Source organism: Misgurnus anguillicaudatus, chromosome 21, assembly GCF_027580225.2.
Source record: "Misgurnus anguillicaudatus chromosome 21, ASM2758022v2, whole genome shotgun sequence".
Classification (NCBI taxonomy): Eukaryota; Metazoa; Chordata; class Actinopteri; order Cypriniformes; family Cobitidae; genus Misgurnus; species Misgurnus anguillicaudatus.
In genome coordinates this window covers 40,820,001-40,845,504 of record NC_073357.2, presented here as the reverse complement: position 1 = coordinate 40,845,504, position 25,504 = coordinate 40,820,001, and the positions used below count along the sequence as shown (strand labels likewise).

The following is a 25,504-nucleotide window of genomic DNA, read 5'->3' as shown; positions in this document are numbered from 1 at the left end:
CTTCATGTTAATTCATGTTAGCATCATGTTAGCTTCATGCTAATTCATGTTAGCATCATGCTAGCTTCATGCTAATTCATGTTAGCATCATGCTAGCTTCATGCTAATTCATGTTAGCATCATGCTAGCTTCATGCTAATTCATGTTAGCATCATGCTAGCTTCATGCTAATTCATATTAGCATCATGCTAGCTTCATGCTAATTCATGTTAGCATCATGCTAGCTTCATGCTAATTCATGTTAGCATCATGCTAGCTTCATGCTAATTCATGTTAGCTTCATGTTAATTCATGTTAGCATCATGCTAGCTTCATGTTCATTCATGTTAACATCATGCTAGCTTCATGCTAATTTATTTTAGCATCATGCTAGCTTCATGCTAATTCATGTTAGCATCATGTTAGCTTCATGCTTATTCATGTTAGCATCATGTTAGCTTCATGCTATTTCATGTTAGCATCATGCTATCTTCATGTTAATCATGCTAACTTGATGCTAGCTTCATGTTAACCATGTTAGCTTCATGCTAGCTTCAGGCTAATCATGCTAGCTTCATGCTAAATCAGGCTAGCTTCATACTTAAACATACTAACAGCCAGATAGCCTACTAAACTATACATCTGTCAAACCTTTTTAAACGTACAGGCTACGCTTTGTCAAGCCAACATAAAGTTTGTCAACAAACTTTTCTATCTAGTTATATCTTTATTCTTATGTCTGCACAAAATTTCGGCGCGTAACTCGTCCCGCACGGTTTGTCGTAGAGCCATAAAAGAGCGATCAACTTGACCGGATTGTTGAGGAGAAGTGGGCTATATCTTTTATAAGTAATCGGGTGCAGGGTTTTCGAAAGGGGGGCGAAAAACCACCCGAAAAATCCCATTGACTTAACATTGCGCCGAACTTTGAAGGGTCATAGCTCTGCTCGAGGATTTTGCAGATACATGTTGGTTACAACATTTGAAGAGGGTGTTAGGCTCTTTAAGAACAAACATCACATTGGGGTGTAAGCTGTACCCCTGGGGTGTAAGAGGCACCCGAAATTTCCCATTCAAAGTCAATGGGCGAAAATCCCATAGACTTAACATTGCGAAAAACTTTGATGGGTCATAGGCCTGAGCGAGGATTTCGTAGAAGCATGTGGGTCACAACATTTGAAGAGGGTGCTAGACTCTGTCAGGACATACCCCACAATGGGGTGTAAGTTCACCCTAGCAACAATTTTGGGCACCCTAGCAACCTATCCCATAGACTGCCATTATAAAATGCCCAGATGGATATCTTTGCACCACAATGTCATAGAGACATGGGGGTGGGCTCATTTTACTCAGGCATCCAATCAGCCTCTCTGGATCCTTAAAGACTTACTAAGCCACGCCCCTAGCAACCACTTTTGAGCACCCTAGCAACATAAAATTCAAAGAGTTATATCTCGGCATCAGAACATCGTAGAGACACAGGGGTTGGACCGTTTTACTTGTGACTAGGCGTGTAACAATTGGGCACATCATTGGCCACTCCCAAGCCACGCCCCTAGCAACCAAATTTGAGCACCCTAGCAACTGAATAAACAAAGCCTTATATCTCCGCATCAGAACATCGTAGAGACACGGGGGTTGGACCGTTTGACTCGTGACTCCGAGGGTAATCACTAGTGGATGCCGTTTTTTCCCTAGCAACCAAATACAGTACCCTAGCAACAGAGTAAACAAAGGCTTATATCTCCGCATGAGAACATCGTAGAGACACGGGGGTTGGACCGTTTGACTCGTGACTTGGAGGGTAATCACTGGTGGATGCCAATTTTTTCCCTAGCAACCAAATACAGTACCCTAGCAACAGAGTAAACAAATACTTATATCTCTGCATCAGAACATCGTAGAGACACGGGGGTTGGACCGTTTGACTCGTGACTCGGAGGGTAATCACTAGTGGATGCCATTTTTTCCCCTAGCAACCAAATACAGTACCCTAGCAACAGAGTAAACAAAGGCTTATATCTCCGCATCAGAACATCGTAGAGACACGGGGGTTGGACCGTTTGACTCGTGACTTGGAGGGTAATCACTCTGGGATGCCAATTTTTTCCCTAGCAACCAAATACAGTACCCTAGCAACAGAGTAAACAAAGCCTTATATCTCCCCATCAGAACATCTTAGAGACACAGGGGTTGGACCGTTTGACTCGTGACTCGGAGGGTAATCACTGGTGGATGCCAATTTTTTCACTAGCAACCAAATACAGTACCCTAGCAACAGAGTAAACAAAGCCTTATATCTCCGCATCAGAACATCGTAGAGACACGGGGGTTGGACCGTTTGACTCTTGACTCGGAGGGTAATCACTAGTGGATGCCATTTTTCCCCTAGCAACCAAATATGGTACCCTAGCAACAGAGTAAACAAAGGCTAATATCTCCGCATCAGAACATCATAGAGACGCCGGGGTTGGACTATTTTACTCGTGACTCGGCATGTAATCACTAGTGGATGCCAATTTTTTCCCTAGCAACCAAATACAGTACCCTAGCAACAGAGTAAACAATGGCTTATATCTCCGCATCAGAACATCACAGAGACGCGGGGGTTGGACTATTTTACTCGTGACTTGGAATGTAATCACTAGTGGATGCCAATTTTTTTTCCTAGCAACCAAATACAGTACCCTAGCAAAAGAGTAAACAAATGCTTATTTCTATGCATCAGAACATCATAGAGACACGGGGGTTGGACCGTTTGACTTGTGACTTGGAGTGTAATCACCAGTGGATGCCATTTTTTGCCCTAGCAACCAAATACAGTGCCCTAGCAACAGAGTAAACAAAGCCTTATATCTCCGCATCAGAACATCATGGAGACCCGGGGGTTGGACCGTTTGACACGTGACTCGGAGTGTAATCACTATGGGATGCCAATTTTTTCCCTAGCAACCAAATACAGTACCCTAGCAACAGAGTAAACAAAGCCTTATATCTCCCCATCAGAACATCTTAGAGACACGGGGGTTGGACCGTTTGACTCGTGACTCGGCGGGTAATCACTAGTGGATGCCATTTTTCCCCTAGCAACCAAATATGGTACCCTAGCAACAGAGTAAACAAAGGCTAATATCTCCGCATCAGAACATCATAGAGACGCCGGGGTTGGACTATTTTACTCGTGACTCGGCATGTAATCACTAGTGGATGCCAATTTTTTCCCTAGCAACCAAATACAGTACCCTAGCAACAGAGTAAACAATGGCTTATATCTCCGCATCAGAACATCACAGAGACGCGGGGGTTGGACTATTTTACTCGTGACTTGGAATGTAATCACTAGTGGATGCCAATTTTTTTTCCTAGCAACCAAATACAGTACCCTAGCAAAAGAGTAAACAAATGCTTATTTCTATGCATCAGAACATCATAGAGACACGGGGGTTGGACCGTTTGACTTGTGACTTGGAGTGTAATCACCAGTGGATGCCATTTTTTGCCCTAGCAACCAAATACAGTGCCCTAGCAACAGAGTAAACAAAGCCTTATATCTCCGCATCAGAACATCATGGAGACCCGGGGGTTGGACCGTTTGACACATGACTCGGAGTGTAATCACTATGGGATGCCAATTTTTTCCCTAGCAACCAAATACAGTACCCTAGCAACAGAGTAAACAAAGCCTTATATCTCCCCATCAGAACATCTTAGAGACACGGGGGTTGGACCGTTTGACTCGTGACTCGGCGGGTAATCACTAGTGGATGCCATTTTTCCCCTAGCAACCAAATACGGTACCCTAGCAACAGAGTAAACAAAGGCTTATAACTCCGCATCAGAACATCATAGAGACGCCGGGGTTGGACTATTTTACTCGTGACTCGGCATGTAATCACTAGTGGATGCCAATTTTTTCCCTAGCAACCAAATACAGTACCCTAGCAACAGAGTAAACAATGGCTTATATCTCCGCATCAGAACATCACAGAGACGCGGGGGTTGGACTATTTTACTCGTGACTCGGAATGTAATCACTAGTGGATGCCAATTTTTTCCCTAGCAACCAAATACAGTACCCTAGCAACAGAGTAAACAAATGCTTATTTCTATGCATCAGAACATCATAGAGACACGGGGTTGGACCGTTTGACTCATGAATCGGAGTGTAATCACTAGTGGATACCCATTTTCCCCCCAGCAAGCAATTACAGTACCCTAGCAACGGAATAAACAAAGCTTTATATTTCCGCATCAAAACATCGTAGAGACACGGGGGTTGGACCGTTTGACACGTGATTCGGATTGTAATCCCTAGTGGATGCCAATTCTCTCCCTAGCAACCAAATACAGTACCCTAGCATCAGAATAAACAAAGCCTTATATCTCTGCATCAGAACATCATAGAAACAGGGGTTGGACTTTTTTACTCGTAGCGTAATCACTAGTGAATGCAATTTTTTCCCTAGCAACCAAATACAGTACCCTAGTAACCAAATAAAGAAAGCCTTATATCTGCATCAGAACATCAAAGGACATGGGGATTGGACCATTTAACTTACAGTCTTTCTGCACCATACTGCATGAAGTCAAACACAACAATAAGAACCACGTTTAGAACATTTCTAAATTTGTTACACCGTTCTTGTAGTCCCTGGCTACTACCCATCAAACATAGAACGTCTCCTTATTGTTCTCATATGGTTTCTATTTTGTTAATTTTTTGGGAATCAAATAAGAGTGTTCTGGGAACATTTCCTGTAGCTTAATAACTGAGGACCTTCTGAGATCGTTCCCTGTAAGTTATTTAAGATGTACTATAAAAATGGAAGTAAAAATTTAAGGAAATTAACCATCTTGTTTTGTGGTAAAAGTGTAGTAACCATGTTTTTTTATTGTATTGATTACTATTAGCAAAACCATGGTTATTTTGTGGTAACCATGGTTTTACTACAGTAACCAATTTTTTTGTTTAAACTGTAAAAAACTTGGTTAATTATTGTATGGGTCTTTAATTGCTTTGAAGTCATTATTTATATTTTTCTTAAAATACAATGTTATTTAAATACAATATGTGATGCTGAGGGTTTTTTATACAAAAAGCTCCAGTTCATGTTCTCTGAACAATTAACACTGTTCAACATATGATTTTTAGTCTGATTATTTGCATTCAGTCATATCACCAATAGTCATTTGGACCCAACATCCAATAGGAAAATTCAACTGCAGTAGCCACCGTTCAACCTGAAGAGGGCAGTACTCGTCAGCACGTTTTTACACCATATATTGTAGTATTGAAACACTTTATATTCAAATGTCAAAAAACTTACTAAAATCATTGAACAGCACTAATAAAGCATCATTCTTACAGATCAGTACCTTAAAAAAGTTCCTCAACGTTTGTAAAAGGTTAGAGAGGGACATTCCCTAAACCTAGAGAAATAAATTACCCACACATTTATTTTTATATATATATTTTAATTAAATGCCATTGTAATATAGTGCAAGTGATTACATGAATGTGCAATAATTATTATAAAAAATAAGAAACACAAAAAAAAATCACAGTGAACATGGGCTCATTATAGCGAAAGTGCTAGCTGCTGATTGGCTGAAATGGCTGAGCGATGTTGCTGCCCGGTTGCCAAGGGATTCATTCTCCCCCTGAGGTGAGTAATGACGGCTGTTAAATAAATATGCTCTTTAATAAGCTTTAATTATGTCAAATGTAGCCCTTTATATTAGTTTTTTTCATCAATTAAGGCGATATCATTCGTATTATCATTTAGCGTGTAGCTTCGTTTGATGAATTTAAAGCCTGCTCTGTAATGATCTTGTGTGATCATGTGCATTAACGTTACCTACTGCTAGCCACAAAAGTTTGCTAAAATCTGTGTTTGAGTGATATTATGTCAATGGTTTTAGCCATGTTAAGTGTTTAAATTATGTTATATGTCGTATGATTATGATGTACGTCGGAGATATATTCATTTTGGCGCCTATTTAAGGGCTTCACGATGATGTGGTTATACTACATTTTGTGCGAGTTAAAAAAAGAATTAAAGTTAAGCGAATTCGCAGATGAAGATGTACAAGTAGAACCAATCACACACTTTGAGAATGCACTGTCAGATTGGTCATTGGCGAAAAAATCCGTTTTAAATAGATTTCTTTCTGCTAAGCAAAATGCTCAACGTTAGGGGTGTAATGGTTCTCGGTTATTCTTCTCCTGGGGTTCGACACGCACATGCACCAAGTTTTATTCGACCATGCATCTCTTATATAGTCTGTTGAAAAAAACAACAACGCATAAAACCGCTAATGTATGGTTCTGAATATGTTCTGCGTGTGTTTATACGAGACTACCGCTGCGTCCCAAACCCCATACTAACATACTATATAGTAGACGAAAAGCACTACTTCTCGTACTCTTTGCCTACTATATAGTATGGAAGTAGGTGGTTTGGGAGGCAGTGTACATGTCCATTCAACTCGTAATATGCAAATCGGTTGCTAACTTAACAGTTCCTCCTCACGTGTGTGTGTGTGTGTGTGTGTGTGTGTGTGTGTGTGTGTGTGTGTGTGGGCGAGTGTGCGTGTGCGTGCGTGCGTCTGTGTTCTGTGTTGCGGACCGTTCAGCTTGGCAAGCGACGGAGAAAAGCCTCTGAGGCACCGCCATCTTCATTTAAAGGGATAGTTCACCCAAAAATTAAAATTCTGTTATCATTTACTCACCCTCATGTTGTTACAAACCCGCATAAATTTCTTTGTTCTGATGAACACAAAAGAAGATATTTTGAGAAATGTAACAAAATATTTGTGGAGCCCATTCACTTCCATAGTAGGATAAAAGAATACTATGCAAGTAAATGGGGTCCATGGATGTTTTGGTTCTAATATGACAAGTCACTTATTGTGCCGTCATGGGATAGCATCCAATTGCAGATTTGGTTAAAAACTGCTTAGGTTTTTATTGTTGTAAAGAAGCCTGTTGTGACCAAACTGTTAGCTGTTTGTAACCCAATAAATAACTATTTTTTCTCAATTGGACAGTAGCCTTTTTATCCCTGTAAACATACACATTGAACCATACTGAAACCATGACCCTCAAACCGTGACACCGAACCTTGAGTAATTTGAACCATTGCACGTGTGCGTGATGCAGGTATTCTGAATCAATTGTAATGCATTATGAAAATAAATTGAGCTTGTTCTATAGATCAGCATAATTCTAGAATAGATCGTTGTTTTCTGTCTTCTAAGCAGTTAGTCCGTTTTCCTTTCAGTAGCAGCTGATTTGTGTCACCTATATGTTGCATATGTATGGTATTGCAATACATAATATATCCATAGCGTACCATACAGATAGCACTGTAAACTGTATTATACTGTATATATATGTGTGTGTGTGTGTATATATATATTCCTACTGTGTATGACTGTATTTGAGTTTTATGTGTGACAATATTTTCTCCGTTTTAGAATACTGATTCATCAGCTGACATTCTTGCATTCGGAGGTAATAAGTTAATTTGTGCCAGCTTCAGACTTTACTTGTTTTAAACACCTTCAGGGCCCATTGTTACTTACCTGATTGGGCAAGTGCTTTGCCCTCAGTCACTAAAATATGTTTTCTGCCTGTGCCCAGTTTTCTGTATTTATTCTTATGCAATGTTTCAATCAAGACACAATTTAAGCATCACGAATGTTTCTCAGCAATCTCATGTGTTTTTTTCTACGTTAATGGTTGTTGTGGACACTTTTGCGTGTTCTGTGTTACATTAGCTGGTAGAGCAAAGAGATGTTTTTGGTGGGGCCAGTGAAAATTTTGGCAAGGCAAGTGAAAACCTGAACCACTGGCCGAGCGGCCAGTATAAAACTGATTAATCCAGGTGTGCCTGACCTCAGTAGTCACAAACAAACTGATTGATCCAGGTGTGCCTGACCTCAGTAGTCACAACAGCAATAATCAGACACACCTGGATTATTCAGTTTGTCCAATAATGGCAGACAGGAAACAAGGACCTGGCTGAAGTTCAGGAAGTAGTGCAGCTGGGCATAAAGCCTATTGCGTTAAAGCAACACTAAAGAGTTTTTGCTCTTTGCTCCCCCTACAGGTTAGAAGCGTAATTGTCAATTACCACTGTCGTAAATACTGCAGCATAGCTGGCTCTGATTGGATTGTAGGTCTGCCGTAAAGCCAGTTTTTGTAGTTTTCACTCAAACTACAGGACTGCTACCTGATGGTTGTAAACTTCTTTAGTGCAGTTTTGGCCAATAGAGGGCTGCAAAGCGAATGTGAAAGTGCCGTTCACCCTGTTTCGAGTGGATGAATGACTGAAACTTTTTGGAAACGTTATTTTAAATTAAAAAAAACTATTTGGTATTGCTTTAAACCCTGACCATTGTAAAAATAAATAAAATATAAAAATAAATATTACATTCATTAAACAATCTTCAAACCACTTGTACTACTGGATCAATGCCCGTTCATCCAGTCCAAGACATGTATATTTGGCATAACTTGCCTTGTATATTGACTGGTTATTCTAAGTAATAGACATTCTCAAGGTACATTAAAAAAAATTACCCTTTTTTACATAGAAATGAAATATTTAATTGATGTTTGACATGCATGTTGGGCATAGTTGTCTTGAGTTTTCTAGTTTTCATGAGGTTATCATTGTTTGTTTTACAGCTTTACTGATTTGACTACAATTGCTGCACTTTCTACCTTGGTCAGTGTTGGTAGATTTTTTGGCAGTATAATAAAAATTTTATGAGATCACCACCATGATTGTAGTTCCTGTGGCTAATTACGTCTTTTTTCTTTTTCAGGTTCCTTGTGTTTTGGCTTTTTCTACAGAGAGCAGTTCATATATATACTTACATTAAGGGTGTTTTACTGCACTTTTTCTGTGTTCTGCCTTTTTAGTTTATAGATAGTTATAGATAGCAATTTTTAGTTTATAGATAGTTATAGATAGCAATTTTTAGTTTATAGATAGATAGATTATATATAGATTAGTTTATTTATATCTTATAGACTTTTTTGTGCTCTGTGTTTTACTTCCTATAGAGGGCATTACATTTTTACTTTTATTGTTCTTAAAAAGCCTAATTGTTTATTGTATTGTACAATTGCATTTTAACATTTACATTTATACATTCTTGCATTGTTGTTAAACTGTTTTCTATTCTTTAGGCTACTCTACAGGTTTTATCTTTGCAGGCTCAACAGGGAACATACATCGGGGGAAGTATGTGCATATTGGAGTCCTGTTGAAATAAATTTGACTAATGAGGAATTATATTTCTCAATGTCTTTTAGCTGAGTTCATTTTGATGATTAGGAAAAGACCTATGGCTTACTTTTAAGACTTGAGAGAAAAGATTACTTGGTTAAGTCAAATTAGTGTTATATCTGAAATGGTTATTTTTCTTATCTCTTGATATTTTAAAGGATGCCACGGAAAGGAAAGAGATCTCAGGCTCAGAAGATGCGTCGGGGAAAGGTGGACCTGGACTTTACCAGACTTTCCAGGACCAACAAGGTACTATTGATCTCTTTATCGCTCATTTAAGATAATAACATGCTGGTTTGGCTGGACAAAATAATAACATACTAAGATTGTGATAAAGTTTTTCATTATACCAAGTTTAACTGACATAGCAGATTCATTTAATTTCAACTTATAAAGCATAAATATGTGTGATAGCAAAAGAAATGGAAAAGAATGAATAAAATAATTCAATAGAAAAGAAAATGAATACAGTAAAAAACAGATTTTTCAGTTTTGTTTTTGGTTCATTATTTCTAATATAAAACTAGAACAAACTATGCATAACTACTGAGAAACTATTTAATAAAGCAATAAACCCCAAGAAGCAGTGGGTTACCAGTGCATTTTATAACAGCTAAGGGGCGTTGTTAGGCACGACGCGAAGCGGAGTGCCTAAACCCCCTTAGCTGTTATAAAATGCACTGGTAACTCAACGCTTCGAGGGGTTTATTGCGTTTATAAAACGGTTACTTCATATGCATAACGTTAGCGGGGTTTTATAAAATAAAACACAAATAAGTTGTAATTATATTAGTATAAATATTACTCTTCCGCCAAACAAAGTAGTTCCTCAGAATCAAGTGTGGCTGCAACAGAGCGCAGTTCATGCGGTATATTCCGTTACCGCGGAATAAACTGTCAGACGTAACACATTTTTCTATTCCGTCTATTCCGCGGAATGCAAATAAGTGGGCGTGGCTAACTCTGCCCACACGCATGTTAGACTTAGTGTGACGGAGAAACATGTAAAATAATTCACTCATAAAAAATGAACGAGTTAATTCTGTAATTTTTATAATAACTGCCAGTGAATCAACCGCGGGTCTCGCAGTCTGTCTCTAGGCATGCGCAAGGAGCTGCAACGCCAAATAAAGGGTTCTTCTCGCACATAATGCTAATAGTGGTCAAGTTTTCTCAACTTTAAGCAAGCTAAGACAAAACTCGCGTTTATATCAGTGACACATGCGCTCCTAGAGCGATGTAGTTTAACACGCCATTTGCTTATACAAACATTACAAGAAAGAGACACAAATGTTAAGGTCTAATAGAAAGTAAAGGGTGTCAAGACCTTAAAACAGACTTCATGATCATGACATCATATCATAGCACCTGTCAAATATATAATATCTAGAGCTTCGTCTCTCATATAGGCTATAGGTATTCATCCTGTCTGTAGGTTTTTGCATATATTTATACTTGTTAATTTTAAATATTGCCTATTTTTAATGTAATGTATGCATAAAAACAAAAAACACTGAAGGCATACTATAGCTTCAATAGTCTATAAAATGAATAACTCAATTATAAAAAAAGATTCTGTCTTATCAAGACTTAATCTGTTGTTATCTTTTGGGCATTTTCACTTTAACATTATTAACTTAAAATTGCTCATAATTTAAAACTGCAGTGAGCATTTAGTTAAAAGCTAGAGTGAGTGGGAAATTTCTGTACATTTTTATAATAAAAAACAATTTAAACTGAAAAACATTTATACCGTGAAATATACCGTTCTGTGAAATAAAATGACTCATTCCGTAGAATAGATTTTTTGTCATTCCGCCCACCCCTAGTGCCCACGGTACGGTTATTATTGAAACATTTACAGGAAGGAAAAAACAAATGAAGACTTGTTTAATAAACACTTATGGCAGTTTTTCCAAGACTGAACATTACAATGCACAGAGTGTAGTGTAGTGTTTACAATTTTCATAAAAAGGACAAAAATAATTAGACCATGTAATAAGATAAAAAAAATAAAGTTTCAGTTTAGTTTGTCAACTTTAAACAACTCCCAATCAGTCAGGTTTTAGGAATTGAGTAACTCCCTCAATTTACCTAGTTTATTATTATTATTATTATTATTAATGCTAATGCTTGGTATTCCTATGAAAGCAACAGTTGTGATTATAGAATCAAGAAAAGACGATGGGTTTTAAGATGGGTCCATTCCTAAAAACAAAAACAACCCAGTAAAAATGAAAATAGCAGCTTACTTATTGTAGCTGGACCTAGAGCTGAGGTCAGCTCACTCAATACAGGGGCGCGTTTCCCAATCGGAAGTCTACAGCCTCCATAGGTCGCATTTGTAGGCTTATTTTTAGAATATTAAAATTTTTCAAGTTGACATTATTCTTATTTAATTGTATATTGTTGTAACACGCTTATGACTTGCGAATGTAATACTCAGTTAACTTAAATACACCAGGCGTGTAATGACGTGTGCAGCCTGCATATGTGACCTAAAGGCTGCCTTCTAATTGAGAAACGGCATACACACTCTCCTCATTCATGGATTTACTCACACTCATTTTTTGTATGTCCATCACATTTTGTCCTTTCTTGTTTCTTGTCACAGCGAACGCGAACTTTTTCCACACATCAGATTTAAAATTTGCGTTTCTTTTGCTTCCGCCATTGTCGCTCCACTTGTAGAGAGGCATCAGAGTGGCACGTATGGGATTATGGGAATTGTAGTTCCCGTGTCCCTCCACTAGCTCCACTTGGCTGGAAAAAAACTACACGTGTATGCTTCAGACAGATGTCAGCGCACAACTCTCTGCATGTGTGCGGAAGTGATAGAGGCGCCAATATGCAGGAATTATATTTTAAACAAGAGGAATAGTTTGACTCAGCTTGCTTGAAACGCATAAAACCGAACAAATACATAAGGATTACTACTTATTTTCAGACTTTGGATAGATACGAGAGCGCCTGCACCTGAGACAGAGAGAGGCGCAGCTGCTCATGACGCACTGGATTTTTTAAAATGAAATTTAAATGTTCTAAATTATTATGTATGTCACATATCAGTAAGGTTTTAGTAAAACAACATTCAGGTTTTAAACAACTTGATTTTTATTTTATTTTCCATTTATTTATTTTTATTTATTTTACTCAATCTCTATCAATCTCATACAGGTCTATTCAGTAGTTTACAGGGAGATCTTTATTAAAGTGAAACCTAATTTAAAATGTTGGTCCAAATTATTAAGCAAGTTGTATGTCTTGTACAATATGGGTATGAAAAAGATATTTCTAAAGAAAACAGTTGCATTATACTAAAGTAATTTATTTACTATAATTTATATTTGATGGAAATGAAATCATTGAACTATTATAAGATTTATGAGTGATTTAGAATTGAGAATAATTTGACTATTTAAATGGCTTTTTAAGGACTCCATTAATGATTATTTACAGGTTGAACAGGCAAGCATCTCTACTGCTGTAGCTCAGGTATCTGGCAGACTACATGTAGAAGACTGTGATAGTGCACCCAGAGTTTTGTCTGTGCAGGCGTCCCATTGCCAGGGTGATATAAGGTATGATGTTTTCTCAAGGAATCATCAGTGCACATGTGTAGCATTAATATTCTTGGCCAACCACAGCGAAGGGGTTCAGTTTGGGATGTCTGATCTTGACAGAGTTTTAGAGGAGGGGGATGCTTTGTATGTTGGTGTTAAAATGCAGCTTATGGATGAACAAAGATTTCTTCAGGACCATCTGGCTGTGGAGGAGGTACCATTGAACGTTTCAACATTTACCCAAACATACCGTGTGCAGAAGTCTGACCTCAAGATGGGATTCCTCAGAGCCAAAGGGAACCCTGGCACAGAAGAATGGTTTATTCCTCTTACTGAAAGACTTCAGTGTCTTTCAACCACTGTTAGTCACGCACTGCTTATCATTTCTGTTGAATGTCTTGCAGTGTTCAGAGACAGATCTGGTAGATATGGATTCTTTGATCCACACTCAAGGACTGCTGAAGGTTTGCGCCATCCTACTGGTGCTGGAACTGCTGTCATGTTAACTTTTACCCACCTAAGTGACATGATAGACAGAATTCTCAAGATCTTTCAGGATCACCCTGATAAGGCCAGCTATGAATTTTTGCCTGTGTCATTTGAAATTGAGCAGCAATCTGACAAACAGTCAGCACCATCAGCTTGTACACAAGTCTCACAAATGAATTTGGCTCTTCCAAAATCAGGAAACATTGTTAAAGCCCAAACCATTAAAGGAGATAAAAACCAGCAGGTGATGAAAACAGATAAGCAGCGGAGAAGAAAAGTAAAGAGAAAACTAACAGTACAACAATTAAAACCCAAGGATAAAACTGCATCTCAAGAAGTAAGAACATTTAAAAAAAGGGAATATGAAAAAGAGCGGTATGTTGCCCGTTTAAAATATCGACTGAAGAGAAATGAGGCTATAAAGGAGCGATATAATCAAGATCCTCAATACAGGAAGAAAATTCAATACTATATGACCAAGAGGTATAACACATGTGCTGTTGCTCAGACAAAGAAGAAAGAGTACATGGTGAGGAGGTACAACAAGGATACTGTCTTTCAGAGGCAAATGAAAGAGAAGATGAAAGAGTACATGGTGAGCAGGTACAACACGGATGCTGTTTATCAGAGGCAGAGGCAAGAGAAGATGAAAGAGTACATGGTCAGGAGATACAGCACGGATACTGTCTTCCAAAAGAAGATGAAAGAGTACATGCTGAGGAGGTACAGCACGGATACTGACTTCCAAAAGAAGATGAAAGAGTACATGGTGAAGAGATATAGAGATGACCCAGAGTTTAGAACACATCACATGCTACATTGTACCTTGTACAAAACACAGAAACGTGTCCATGATGTTGCATACCACATATTTCATAAGTTGCAATGTGCACTCCGGATCAAAAAGAAATATCAACCATACATCAGTTCCAGAAAGGAAACACCACAACCTTTGGTCAACAAAGTAATGCAATGTGCCATAGATGCATTCAGATGCAACATTCAACATGGTCCCACACATGTCTGCACAGTCTGTCACAGAGCTATGTTTCCAAATCAAGTCAGGCTCTGTAATAGAAGTTGTTACATTAAAAATCCACATATAGCCATATCTTGCTTAACCAAGCAATATGTTCATGCTTGTGACAGTAGCTGCAGTGTTCCTTGTGCAGTTCCAGAACAAAGAAGACGGGAATGGATTTGCCACACTTGCGACAGCCATCTTAAGAGAGGAAATGTGCCTTCAGTTGCAGTGGCAAACAAACTTGAATTGGCACACATCCCTGCAGAATTACTGGAATTGAATGTGCTTGAACGTCAGCTTATTGCCAAAATTGTACCGTTTGCAAAAATTATTGCACTGCCCAAAGGTCAACAAAGAGCGGTGCAAGGTGCGGTTGTGTGTGTGCCTTCTGATATGGAGAAGACGGTCAACTGTCTGCCAAGACCTAGTAGTGAGTCCCAGTTACTACAGGTAAAGCTTAAAAGACACATCAAGTTTAAAGGATACCAGCACTTCCATACTGTGAATATGCACAACGTGCTAGCAGCTTTATTAAAACTAAAAGAGATACACTCAGAATACAAAGATATCTCTATAAGCGAAACTGCATTGTTTGAAAGTGACATTGATGGGGAAGTTGATGATACAGAACAAGAAGAAGAAGAAGAAGAACTCGGTGTTGCTGAAGAGGAGGAGCGACATGTGAGTGTAGAGGAACAGGATGAACTTAGACCTGGCCTCACCTTGGACACATGTATGCAGCCACCTGACATCGGCCAGGAGATTTTATCATATGGCGAGGGAATATTCAGCATTGCACCTGCTCAGGGAAAAAAACCTGTTGGATTTTTCAAAATCCCAAAGCTGGAAGCCATGGCGTTCCCTGTTCAGTTCCCTACTGGACATAACACAATTGATGAGGCAAGAGAAAAAGCATTGTCACCAAGTATGTATTTCAATGCGAGATTGTTCTCTGTGGATACACGGTTTGCAAGAGACCAGAGTTACCTTTTCTTTGCACAGTTTGCGACAGAAACACATCTGGCCAGGAACAGCATGACTGTCCAGTTGCGGAAAGGCAAACCTATAACAAGAGATGGCAGAAGAATTTCCAACAGGTTGCTTCAAGATAACCATGAGGTTGAAAGACTGGTGCGCAACAAAGATGCCACACGATTCATGCAACCCCTGAGAGGTTCGCCATCTTATTGGGAGAAAACGCTGAGAGATTTACAAGCCATGATCAGGCAGTTGGGAACACCTACTTTCTTTTGCACATTCAGTGCGGCCGAAATGCGATGGCCTGAAGTAATTACGGCAATCAAGGCTCAGCAAGGGGAAGACGTCGATTTTTCAGAGCTTGACTGGATGACAAAATGTGAAATCCTTCGAAGTAACCCTGTTACTGTCATGCGGATGTTTGAGAAACGAGTGGACGCGCTAATGACTCACCTGCTTTTGTCACCTGCCCAACCCATTGGTAAGGTTGAAGATTACTTTTACAGAGTTGAGTTTCAAGCAAGAGGAAGCCCACATATACATCTGCTTGCATGGGTAAAGGATGCACCTGAGTTCGAAAGTGATTCTGATGAAGTTGTTTGTGGCTTTATTGATCGCTACATAACATGCATGCTTCCTGATTCCACGACTGATCCTGAACTTCATCAGATTGTTACAGAGGTTCAACTTCACAGCAGAAAACACTCCAAGTCATGCAAGAAAGGAAATGTGTTGTGTAGGTTTGGGTTCCCTAAATTACCAATGTCTGACACCACAATAACTCGTCCACGACCACAGCGACCTGAAGAAGAGGAAACTGAAGAGGATAGCCATCAAGACAGAAGAAGCTCAAGGTCAGATGCTGTTCGAAAAGCAATGAGTGATGCTAGGACGAAACTCAAACCTTTGTGGGATATGCTGAATGATCCCCAAGCCACCTTTGAAAACTTGCCTGAACTACTGACAAAATGTAATTTGTCCATGGAGGATTACATGAAGTACACCAGGGAGTTGTCCACTTCAAGTGTGATCTTGCTAAAGCGTGATCCAAAGGAGGTTTGGGTGAATGGATACAATCCTGATTTGCTGAGGGCATGGAATGCTAACATGGACATTCAGTATATACTTGACCCTTACAGTTGCATCATGTATATGTTGTCCTACATTTCCAAGCCAGAGCATGAAATGAACGAGATGCTGAAGAACGTGATCAAAGCAGTGCGTGAAACAAATGTGAATGAAGAGGATGAAATGAAGCACATTATGCAAGCCTATTCGAAACACAGACAAGTGAGCTCGCAGGAGTCTGTTGCACGAACGTGCAGCCTACCAATGAAGAAGTGTTCGCGAAGTGTTGTGTTTATACCAACGGATGACGATGCTCTGAAGATGAGTCTGCCCCTTAGTGTCCTACTGCACAAAAATCCAGATTCAGAGGATGTTTGGATGTCGGGAATATTAGATAAATACAGAGCAAGGCCTCAAACACCTGAGTTTGAAAAGATGTGTCTGGCAGACTTTGTGTCAAATTACCGCATTGTGTACGGTCAGCAAACTAAGGGAAAGAATGTACAACGTCTGCTCAACGATATGGGATTTGTTCAGAAAAGATCTGTCGGTAAGGCTGCCATTATTCGATATGCACGGTTTTCGGAGGAGAAACAACCGGAAAAGTTTTACGGAAGATTAGTGAAACTTTATGTGCCACATCGTTTCAATGCCCAGCTAAAACCTCCAACATTTCCAACGTATGAGCAGTTTTACAAAAGTGCATTCGTGGAACTTCCTTCCCACCCTGGTGTCCGAATGCCTGTATGCGCAATAGTGAAAGCACACCAGGAGAAATTCGAAAAACACAGTGAAGAAGTGGACAAAGCAATTGAACAGTTGCAGCAACAAGGCCCATCTGAGAATGCTTGGACAGCTTTTGCCCCTGAAGCTGAAGTGGATAATTTGGAGTGCATTGCAGAACGAGATGATGTCAATCATGATGAAGAGGATGAGCAAGATGATGTACCGGAATACCAGATTCTTCTTGAAGATGGAGATGGAGTCGTTCCTCGGATAAAGGCACCACAGATGAGTGTTGAATTTGTCAGGAAGATGTTTCAAAGTCTAAATGAGACACAGGCAGCAATATTCTACATTGTCCGTCATTGGTGTCAGAAGCGTGTCTGGGGTCATAATCCTGAACAGTTTTTTTACTTCGTGTCAGGTGGTGCTGGTTGTGGAAAATCACATGTCATTAAGTGCATATATACGGAAGCAACCAAGATTCTAAAACAACTGCCTCGACTTCAGGAGGAAGGGGATCTCTCTGTGCCTACAGTGATTTTGAGTGCATTTACAGGAACAGCAGCATTCAATATATCTGGTAAAACACTGCATTCCATTTTAAAACTGCCAAGGAACTTAAAGCCACCTTATCAAGGACTTGGAAATGCTCTAGATGAAGTACGAGCAGAATTATGCAGTGTGGAAATTCTCATCATTGATGAAGTGTCCATGATTTCGAAGGATCTTTTCGCCTATGTAAACTGGAGACTTCAACAGATCAGAGGCAGCAAGAAAGCATTTGGAGGAATCTCTGTTCTCGCTGTAGGAGACTTTTTCCAACTCCCACCTCTCGGTAAAGCCAAACCGCTCTGTGTTTATGAAGATGATGTTCTGGACTTCTGGAAGGACAGTTTTCAAATAATTACCCTTACAGAGATCATGCGTCAAAAGGAGGACCTTGCCTTTGCTGAGCTTTTAAATCGACTGCGAGTGAGGCAGAAGACTGATGCTCTTAGAGAAGAAGACCGAGTTCTGTTACTCCAAGCTGTAAAGAACCCAGAAGACTGCCCTCATGATGCTCTGCACATATTTGCAACCAACAAGGAAGTTCACATGCACAATACTAAAACAATACAGGCTATTCACACTGACATCATAACCATTGATGCCGAAGACTACAGGAAAGACCCAAGAACAGGAGTGATGAAAAGACAAAAGAAACCTGTCACTGGAAAGAAGGATGACTTGCTGGATTCTATACAAGTTGCAGTGGGAGCTCGTATAATGGTGACAAGGAATCTGGATGTTGAAGATGGAATTGTAAATGGATGTTTTGGTCAGATTGTTAACATTGTCACTAAAACAAGAGATGGAATCTCCACTGTACACATGCTAGGACTTCAGCTCGACAATCCAAATGCAGGTCTGAAACACCGCAGAAGAGTGGAAGGTGAAGATGACAACTCTGTATATATTGAGAGATCTGAAGAAAGTCTGAGGAAAGGAACAGTTCGTCGTCAATTTCCCATCAAGCTCGCTTATGCCTGCACAGCTCACAAAGTTCAAGGTATGACAATGCAGTCTGCCGTAGTGTCACTGAAGAAGATTTTCGAACCTGGAATGGCCTACGTTGCCCTCAGCCGAACGACGTCGCTTTCTGGATTACATATTACAGACTTCATTGAAAAGAAGATTTATGCTGATCCTGAAATCACAGCATCGTTGGAAAATATGAGAAGAGCGACAGTTGAAGGAATCATGCCGCTTTTGCAACACATAAGGGAAATCAACCAGGACCAAACACTTAAAATAGTTCACCATAACACGGAAGGACTGTCATCTCACATCGAGGATGTCAGATGCCATCATGAGCTACTATTATCGGATATTCTTTGCATAACGGAAAGTCACTTGTCTGGCTCATGTATTCCACAACATCTCCAGTTGGAAGGATACAAGATGTTTGCACGGAATAGGCATGCCTCCTACTCAACCAATGCAGAAATGGCAAAGAAAGACGGTGGTGGAGTTGCAATATTTTGCAAAGAAGATATTCAAGCTCAGTCCAGACAGTACATCCAAAGTGTCACAGACCTGGAGTTTGTTGTCATCAAAATTGACACCCCAATGTGTGCAACAATTGCTGCAGTGTACAGGCCACCACACTACAGTCTTGAAACATTCTTGCCAAATTTAAGGGGCCTACTTGATTATCTGGACATGATGGATAAACATCCTGTAATCATCTGTGGAGACTTTAATGAGGACCTTTTATGTGCTGGAAGAAAGGCTATACTGGATATGTTTCAATCAAAGGAATATACACAGCTAATCACATCAGCTACAACTGAAAAACACACACTACTGGATCACATTTACATCTCACATCCAGACTTGTGTCTCCAGTCAGGTGTGTTACAGAGTTATTACAGTTACCATAATCCTGTGTACTGTATTTTGCAAAAATGACATTCTGTGGTTGGCGGATATTGTTGTGTTTTTTGCCATACGGAATCGTGGGCACCGACTACGCATTAACTTTCTTCAAGCTATGTGGTGCTGGACGTGCAATCGGAGGAGCTGGAGACGCAGCGCTGGTTGGGTTTCTGGTGCTATTATGGATGGAGAAGGTACCAGCAAATGTCGGTTAGCATGCATCAACTTTCTTTAGGCTGTGTTGTGCTGGAGGTGTAATCGGAGGAGCTGGAGACGCAGCGCTGGTTGGATTTTTGGTGCTATCATGGCTGTGGAAGGTAAGAAGCATGCTTCGGGTCTTGGATGGCCTCAGCCAACGGTTTGGCATGTATGGTTATACTTAACCACCTAGCCAATGGGTAGGTGGTTATGGTTGTTGTGTTTCGACAAATGGAACGATGGGCAGTAAGCATTAACAGTGGCAATAGGGCTCTGACAGCCTTAGCCAATGGGTTGACTTGAATGGTTGTGCACTAATGGTTGTGTTGTTATGCCATACGAAACCGGGGGCCACTGAACCTGCATTAACGACGACAGTGGGGGCTCATTGACAGCCTTAGCCAACGGGTTGGTGCGTATGGTCGTGTTGTTCTGTTTTCTTGCGTTGTGTTGTCATGCCATACGAAACCGGGGGCCACTGAACCTGCATTAACGACGACAGTGGGGGCTCATTGACAGCCTTAGCCAACGGGTTGGTGCGTATGGTCGTGTTGTTTTGTTGTCTTGCGTTGTGTTGTCATGCCATACGAAACCGGGGGCCACTGAACCTGCATTAACGACGACAGTGGGGGCTCACTGACAGCCTTAGCCAACGGGTTGGTGCGTATGGTCGTGTTGTTTTGTTGTCTTGCGTTGTGTTGTCATGCCATACAAAACCGGGGGCCACTGAACCTGCATTAACGACGACAGTGGGGGCTCACTGACAGCCTTAGCCAACGGGTTGGTGCGTATGGTTGTGTTGTTTTGTTGTCTTGCGTTGTGTTGTCATGCCATACAAAACCGGGGGCCACTGAACCTGCATTAACGACGACAGTGGGGGCTCACTGACAGCCTTAGCCAACGGGTTGGTGCGTATGGTTGTGTTGCAATAAGATTGTGGCATTTATGGTCATTTAACAGTCTTATGGCAGTGAGCTACAAAGCAGGTACAGCAGCAGGAAGGAGGAAGGAGTAATGTGGCAGCTCGAGGGAGGACACTAGGAAGTAAAGGCGCCGGCAGCAGCAGCAGCATACAGGATGCAGTGAGGATTAGTGTGGCAACTCCATGGAGGACACAGACAGTGAGAGCAACAGCGGCAGTAAGTCATAAATGATAGTAAGGTAAAGTTAAAAGTAGTAAGACACTGTTGTGATGTATTTGCTTTGTGTTCAATTTGTGACAATGTGTACTAGATTTTTTATTTGCAATCCCCTGCTGTTCTGTTATTATTAATATGTGCTCTTCTGTAAAGTTGCAGGAAAAATTTTGAAACGATAGCAGTCCTATCCAACAATGGATATGAGTGTGCAATATACTATCTAAAGCTAAGTGTTTTAAGAACTTTCTTCAGTCACTGTACTACTGCACATCGTAACTACTTTTGGTGGAATATTTTATTCTAATTCTAATTCTGATGTTTTTCAGCAATCGCCAGGTCAGAATGTCTGAGAAGATCAAGTGTGCTAAAACATCGATAATGACAAGCAGGACACATTGGAAATCTGGATTTCTTATAGTAAGTTGTAACTTTTATTCATTTGTTTTGTTTGTTTGTTAGTTTATGTGTATTTAGTGACCCCATTATTCAATTGTTGATTTCATGGCTAGATAATGTGACCAAACCCATTTGGCATTGAGGACAATACTGAAGACTAAAGAAGCAAAGGAAGAAGCAGTCTCAGGTAAGTGTCAATACTACTGGTAAAGTCTAGTGTTTCAGTGCATTTTATCATACAATGTGTTTGTTCAGAGGCATGTGCTGTGATGTGAAAACCAAGTGTTAAAGTGTATCATGGTTCTCAGAAGAAAGAGTGGCTGAAGGACAAAGGAGTAATGTGGCAGCTTGAGGGAGAACACTAGGAAGTAAAGGTGGCGGCAGCAGCATACAGAATGCAGTGAGGATTAGTGTTGCAACTCCAGGGAGGACACAGACAGTGAGAGCAACAGCGGCAGTAAGTCATAAATGATAGTAAGGTAAAGTTAGAAGTAGTAAGACATTGTTGTGATGTATTTGCTTCGTGTTCAATTTGTGACAATGTGTACTGGATTTTTTATTTGCGGTTCCCTGCTATTCTGTTATTATTAATATGTGCTCTTCTGTAAAGTTGCAGGAAGAATTTTGAGATGATAGCAGTCCTATCCAACAATGGATATGAGTGTGCAATATACAATCTAAAGCTAAGTGTTTTAAAAACTTTCTTCAGTCACTGTACTACTGCACATCGTAACTACTTTTGGAGGAATATTTTATTCTAATTCTGAAGTTTTTCAGGAACCTCCAGGTCAGAATGTCTGACAAGATCAAGTGTGCTAAAACACCGATAATGACAAGCTGGATTCATAGGAAAGCTGGATATCTTTAAGTAAGTTGTAACTTTTATTTATTTATTTATTTTATTTTTTTGTTGTAAGTATATGTGTATTTAGTAACCCCATTATTCATTTATTGGTTTCATGGCTAGATAATGTGACCAAACCCATTTGGCATTTAGGATAATACTGAAGACTAAAGAACCAAATGAAGAACCACATTGAAGCAGTAGAGGTAAGTGTCAATACTACTGGTAAAGTCTAGTGTTTTAGTGCATTTTATCATACAATGTGTTGTTCAAAGGCATGTGCTTTGAGGTGAAAACCTAGACAGCGTTAAAGTGTATAATGTTTCTTGCAAGACATGTATCTGATCTTAACTTAATGCTCTGTCAGTTTTGCATAATCAAAACAATTGAAATAAATACACTAATATGATCCTCTCTGTTTTACATTCTCTACCTCAGGGTGTCCAGCCTGTATGCAATGTCAGATCCAGCGGAGAGATGTCGGGAGCTGGTTCACTACACCGCTCATTGCATTAATTAATTTCATTTTATTTAAAATTTAGTTTTATCATATTAAATAATTGGTTTCTATATATAGATATAGATATATAGATATTAAAATATAAAATATTAGTTTAATATAATAATTGGTTTCAATATATAGATATAGATATATAGATATTAAAATCTAAAATATTAGTTTAATATAATAATTGGTTTCAATATATAGATATAGATATATAGATATTAAAATCTAAAATATTAGTTTAATATAATAATTGGTTTCAATATATAGATAAAGATATTAAAATCTAAAATATTAGTTTAATATAATAATTGGTTTCAATATATAGATATAAATATATAGATATTAAAATCTAAAATATGAGTTTAATATAATAATTGGTTTCAATATATAGATATTAAAATCTAAAATATGAGTTTAATATAATAATTGGTTTCAATATATAGATATTAAAATCTAAAATATTAGTTTAATATAATAATTGGTTTCTATATATATATATATATATATATATATATATATATATATATATATATATAGCAAAATATAAATATTAGTTAAAATAGGAATGTTATTAATAATGTGTACGCCATGCCAGAAGAGGATGGGCAGCCCCCTGCTGAGTCTGGTTCCTCTCAAGGTTTTTTATCTCCTCTCAAGGTTTTTTTCTTGCCACTGTCGCCACAGGCTTGCTCACTGGGGGTGTTGTGCCAAATCCTGTGTCCCTCTCGTGTCTTTGTCAACTAGGGTTTTCAAAACAACAGTTTGCAAGTCAATAAAAATATTTATTTATTAATTGAAATTATAAAAATATAAATAACCAGGGTCCCACAATTAATTAGAAATAAAAATGTAATCATGATAAAAGCCCCTCTTGTTTTCTGAAATCACGGGACTTATTACTCTTATAAATACCTGCGTTGTAATAAACCAAATCGTGGACAGCAATAGAGTTTTTAAAATAGTTTTGAAAACAACATGCAGAAGGTTAACAATAATCCCAACAACTTTTTACCGGTATTATCCCAAAATAAAAACTTTTGTTAGAAATTTTGAAAGTGAAAAAAATTTTATGTTTTGAAAAAAGAATTTAAAGCAAAAATTATTGTGTTAAACAAGTTAACAAATAAGGTGGTTACTACACATATAGGTATATAATCTTTCTCCGTCTATATTGTGTTATTTCAACAGTAAAGTATTAGAAACTTAAACAAGTTAACATAGTTAGTTACCACACATATATAGGTATATAATTTTCTACTAGTAAAAGTATATTGTTGCAACTGTAAAGTAATTGTTCCTTTTTAACATTTAGTAAAAAATTGTAAAATGTATATTTAAATGTAAAAATTATATTTAAATGTGAGCTATTACAACAGTTTAGGATCTAGCTGTGCATATGGGTGGGATTTGGCACAACAGGCGTTTTCTAAATCTTTTAATAAATTTGTTGAATTGGCACATCAAGTGTTTTTGTCTTTATTGAAACCTCTTCAATGGCACATTAAAAATGTGTTCTTGTGAACTTCACAGAAGTTCCAGCGGGTACTCCAGAAAGCAAGGTTAACTTACCCTCACATATATGTATTTGTATTTGCATATTTTTCATAAATTTTAATGGCAGGAACTAATGATTGCAAAAAAATTAGTACATGAGTTTAATTTATTGACAAAGAACTGCTGTTAAAAGCATCAGATCAACTGTAGTATGTTTATTAAGCTCACGACTCTTTACGGCAGTTAATAGAAAAATTTGCCACAAAAACCTGCATTCCCATATGGGCTGTGGGTAGCATGCAAGAGGTTCATTCGAAGTGGCCAGTGTATAGAATGTTTTAGTTTATAGTAGTTTATAGTAAGTTGGTGATTGTATATCAACAGTAGGAACATGATTGTGGGCATTTTATTTTGTGATTTCACTGAAACAAATGAGAGTGCTCAAGTGGCGTGTGTCATTGCTCAGCAACCATGAGCTGCGCTCTCCTTGACAGAGCAGAAACTTCAAGAAAGGAAGACCCTGCATGATTTCAGAAACACATTCCTGCACCGGATGACCAACTGGAGATAGGCTGGCTTTTCTAATATATTCATTCGGGCCAAGAGATGTTTTAAAAAAGTGGCGGGGACAAAATCGAACTTCCTTAAAAGTAAATCCAATCATTTATTTTGTACAACTGTTCAAGTGATCTTCTTTACAATATAGTCAGTATTTGCACTATTTTACAAAAAAATAGTTGTTCATTTTATCATCATTGCATGTTTATCTATTTTTATTTAATATTACTTTTGCAAATGTATTTAAAGATTAAAATATGGAAAAAGTCAGTTTAGGAGGCAATTATCCTTTATTGAAAAAGGTGCAGTGGAGAGGTGAGTTAAGTGGAAAGTTGGTAATGCATCTTTTTTGGTGGGTTTATTATAAACAAGACCGAAATACAACGAGACTCTTATTTTGAAATTAGTCTGCTAATTCGATTTCAGATTAAGGAGATAAAATTAACTCTTATAACAGTATAAAATATATTACCATAAAAACACTGAAAAGTAAAGATTGTTATGAATTATAAACATAAGTTCATAAGCAATCTCTTGGCATAAATGTGCGATATTCATTGTTTCATCTGTAAATATAAATGAGTGGGGTCCCCTGTTTTTAATAAAAAATAAAATGCCAAATGAATTTATAATTCTCATGCCACAAGGCGATACTGACTATTATTTGTCCCAATTTTTCAATAAACAAATCAAAAAGATTTCTGTCTGAAATAAATATAAACTCTCAAGTGTGCCCCACGCTGCATTCTAGAGGAATTGACAGACGAGTCAATGTCTCTGCGTGGATTATTTTCACATCATTGACAGTAAGATTCTTAAG

At 38.6% G+C, this 25,504-nt stretch overlaps 2 protein-coding genes and 1 long non-coding RNA gene across 7 annotated transcripts in view; 2 read left to right on the top strand and 1 right to left on the bottom strand.

Moving 5' to 3' along the window:
• phkb (phosphorylase kinase, beta) overlaps nucleotides 1–25,504 on the bottom strand; it is a 153,738-nt gene that overhangs the window by 36,948 nt on the left and 91,286 nt on the right. The gene's annotated exons all lie outside the window — the stretch shown is intronic.
• On the top strand, nucleotides 5,563–9,231 carry LOC141352948 (uncharacterized). The gene is made up of 4 exons (XR_012359991.1): nucleotides 5,563–5,645; nucleotides 7,459–7,495; nucleotides 8,675–8,714; nucleotides 8,815–9,231. It is a non-coding gene; the product is annotated as an uncharacterized lncRNA (long non-coding RNA).
• Nucleotides 9,312–23,078, top strand: LOC141352946 (uncharacterized). Of its 2 annotated transcripts, XR_012359990.1 has the most exons (4): nucleotides 9,513–9,530; nucleotides 12,741–12,862; nucleotides 21,891–22,330; nucleotides 22,563–23,078. XR_012359990.1 is itself a non-coding variant. In XM_073859162.1 (2 exons), the coding sequence occupies exons 1-2, from the start codon at nucleotides 9,441–9,443 to the stop codon at nucleotides 19,578–19,580; spliced, it is 6,930 nt and encodes a 2,309-aa protein (XP_073715263.1). In that variant the 5' UTR covers nucleotides 9,312–9,440; the 3' UTR covers nucleotides 19,581–19,844. The 2 variants fall into 2 exon arrangements, 1 of the variants encoding a protein (XP_073715263.1); XM_073859162.1 differs by lacking the exons at nucleotides 21,891–22,330; nucleotides 22,563–23,078 and having other exon boundaries at nucleotides 9,312–9,530; nucleotides 12,741–19,844.

Excerpts from the sequence above, each read along its gene's own strand:
- LOC141352946 (XM_073859162.1), top strand. The coding sequence starts at position 9,441 with ATGCCACGGAAAGGAAAGAGATCTCAGGCTCAGAAGATGCGTCGGGGA. Across the intron at positions 9,531-12,740 it reads GACTTTCCAGGACCAACAAG|GTTGAACAGGCAAGCATCTC; the intron begins GTACTATTGATC and ends GATTATTTACAG.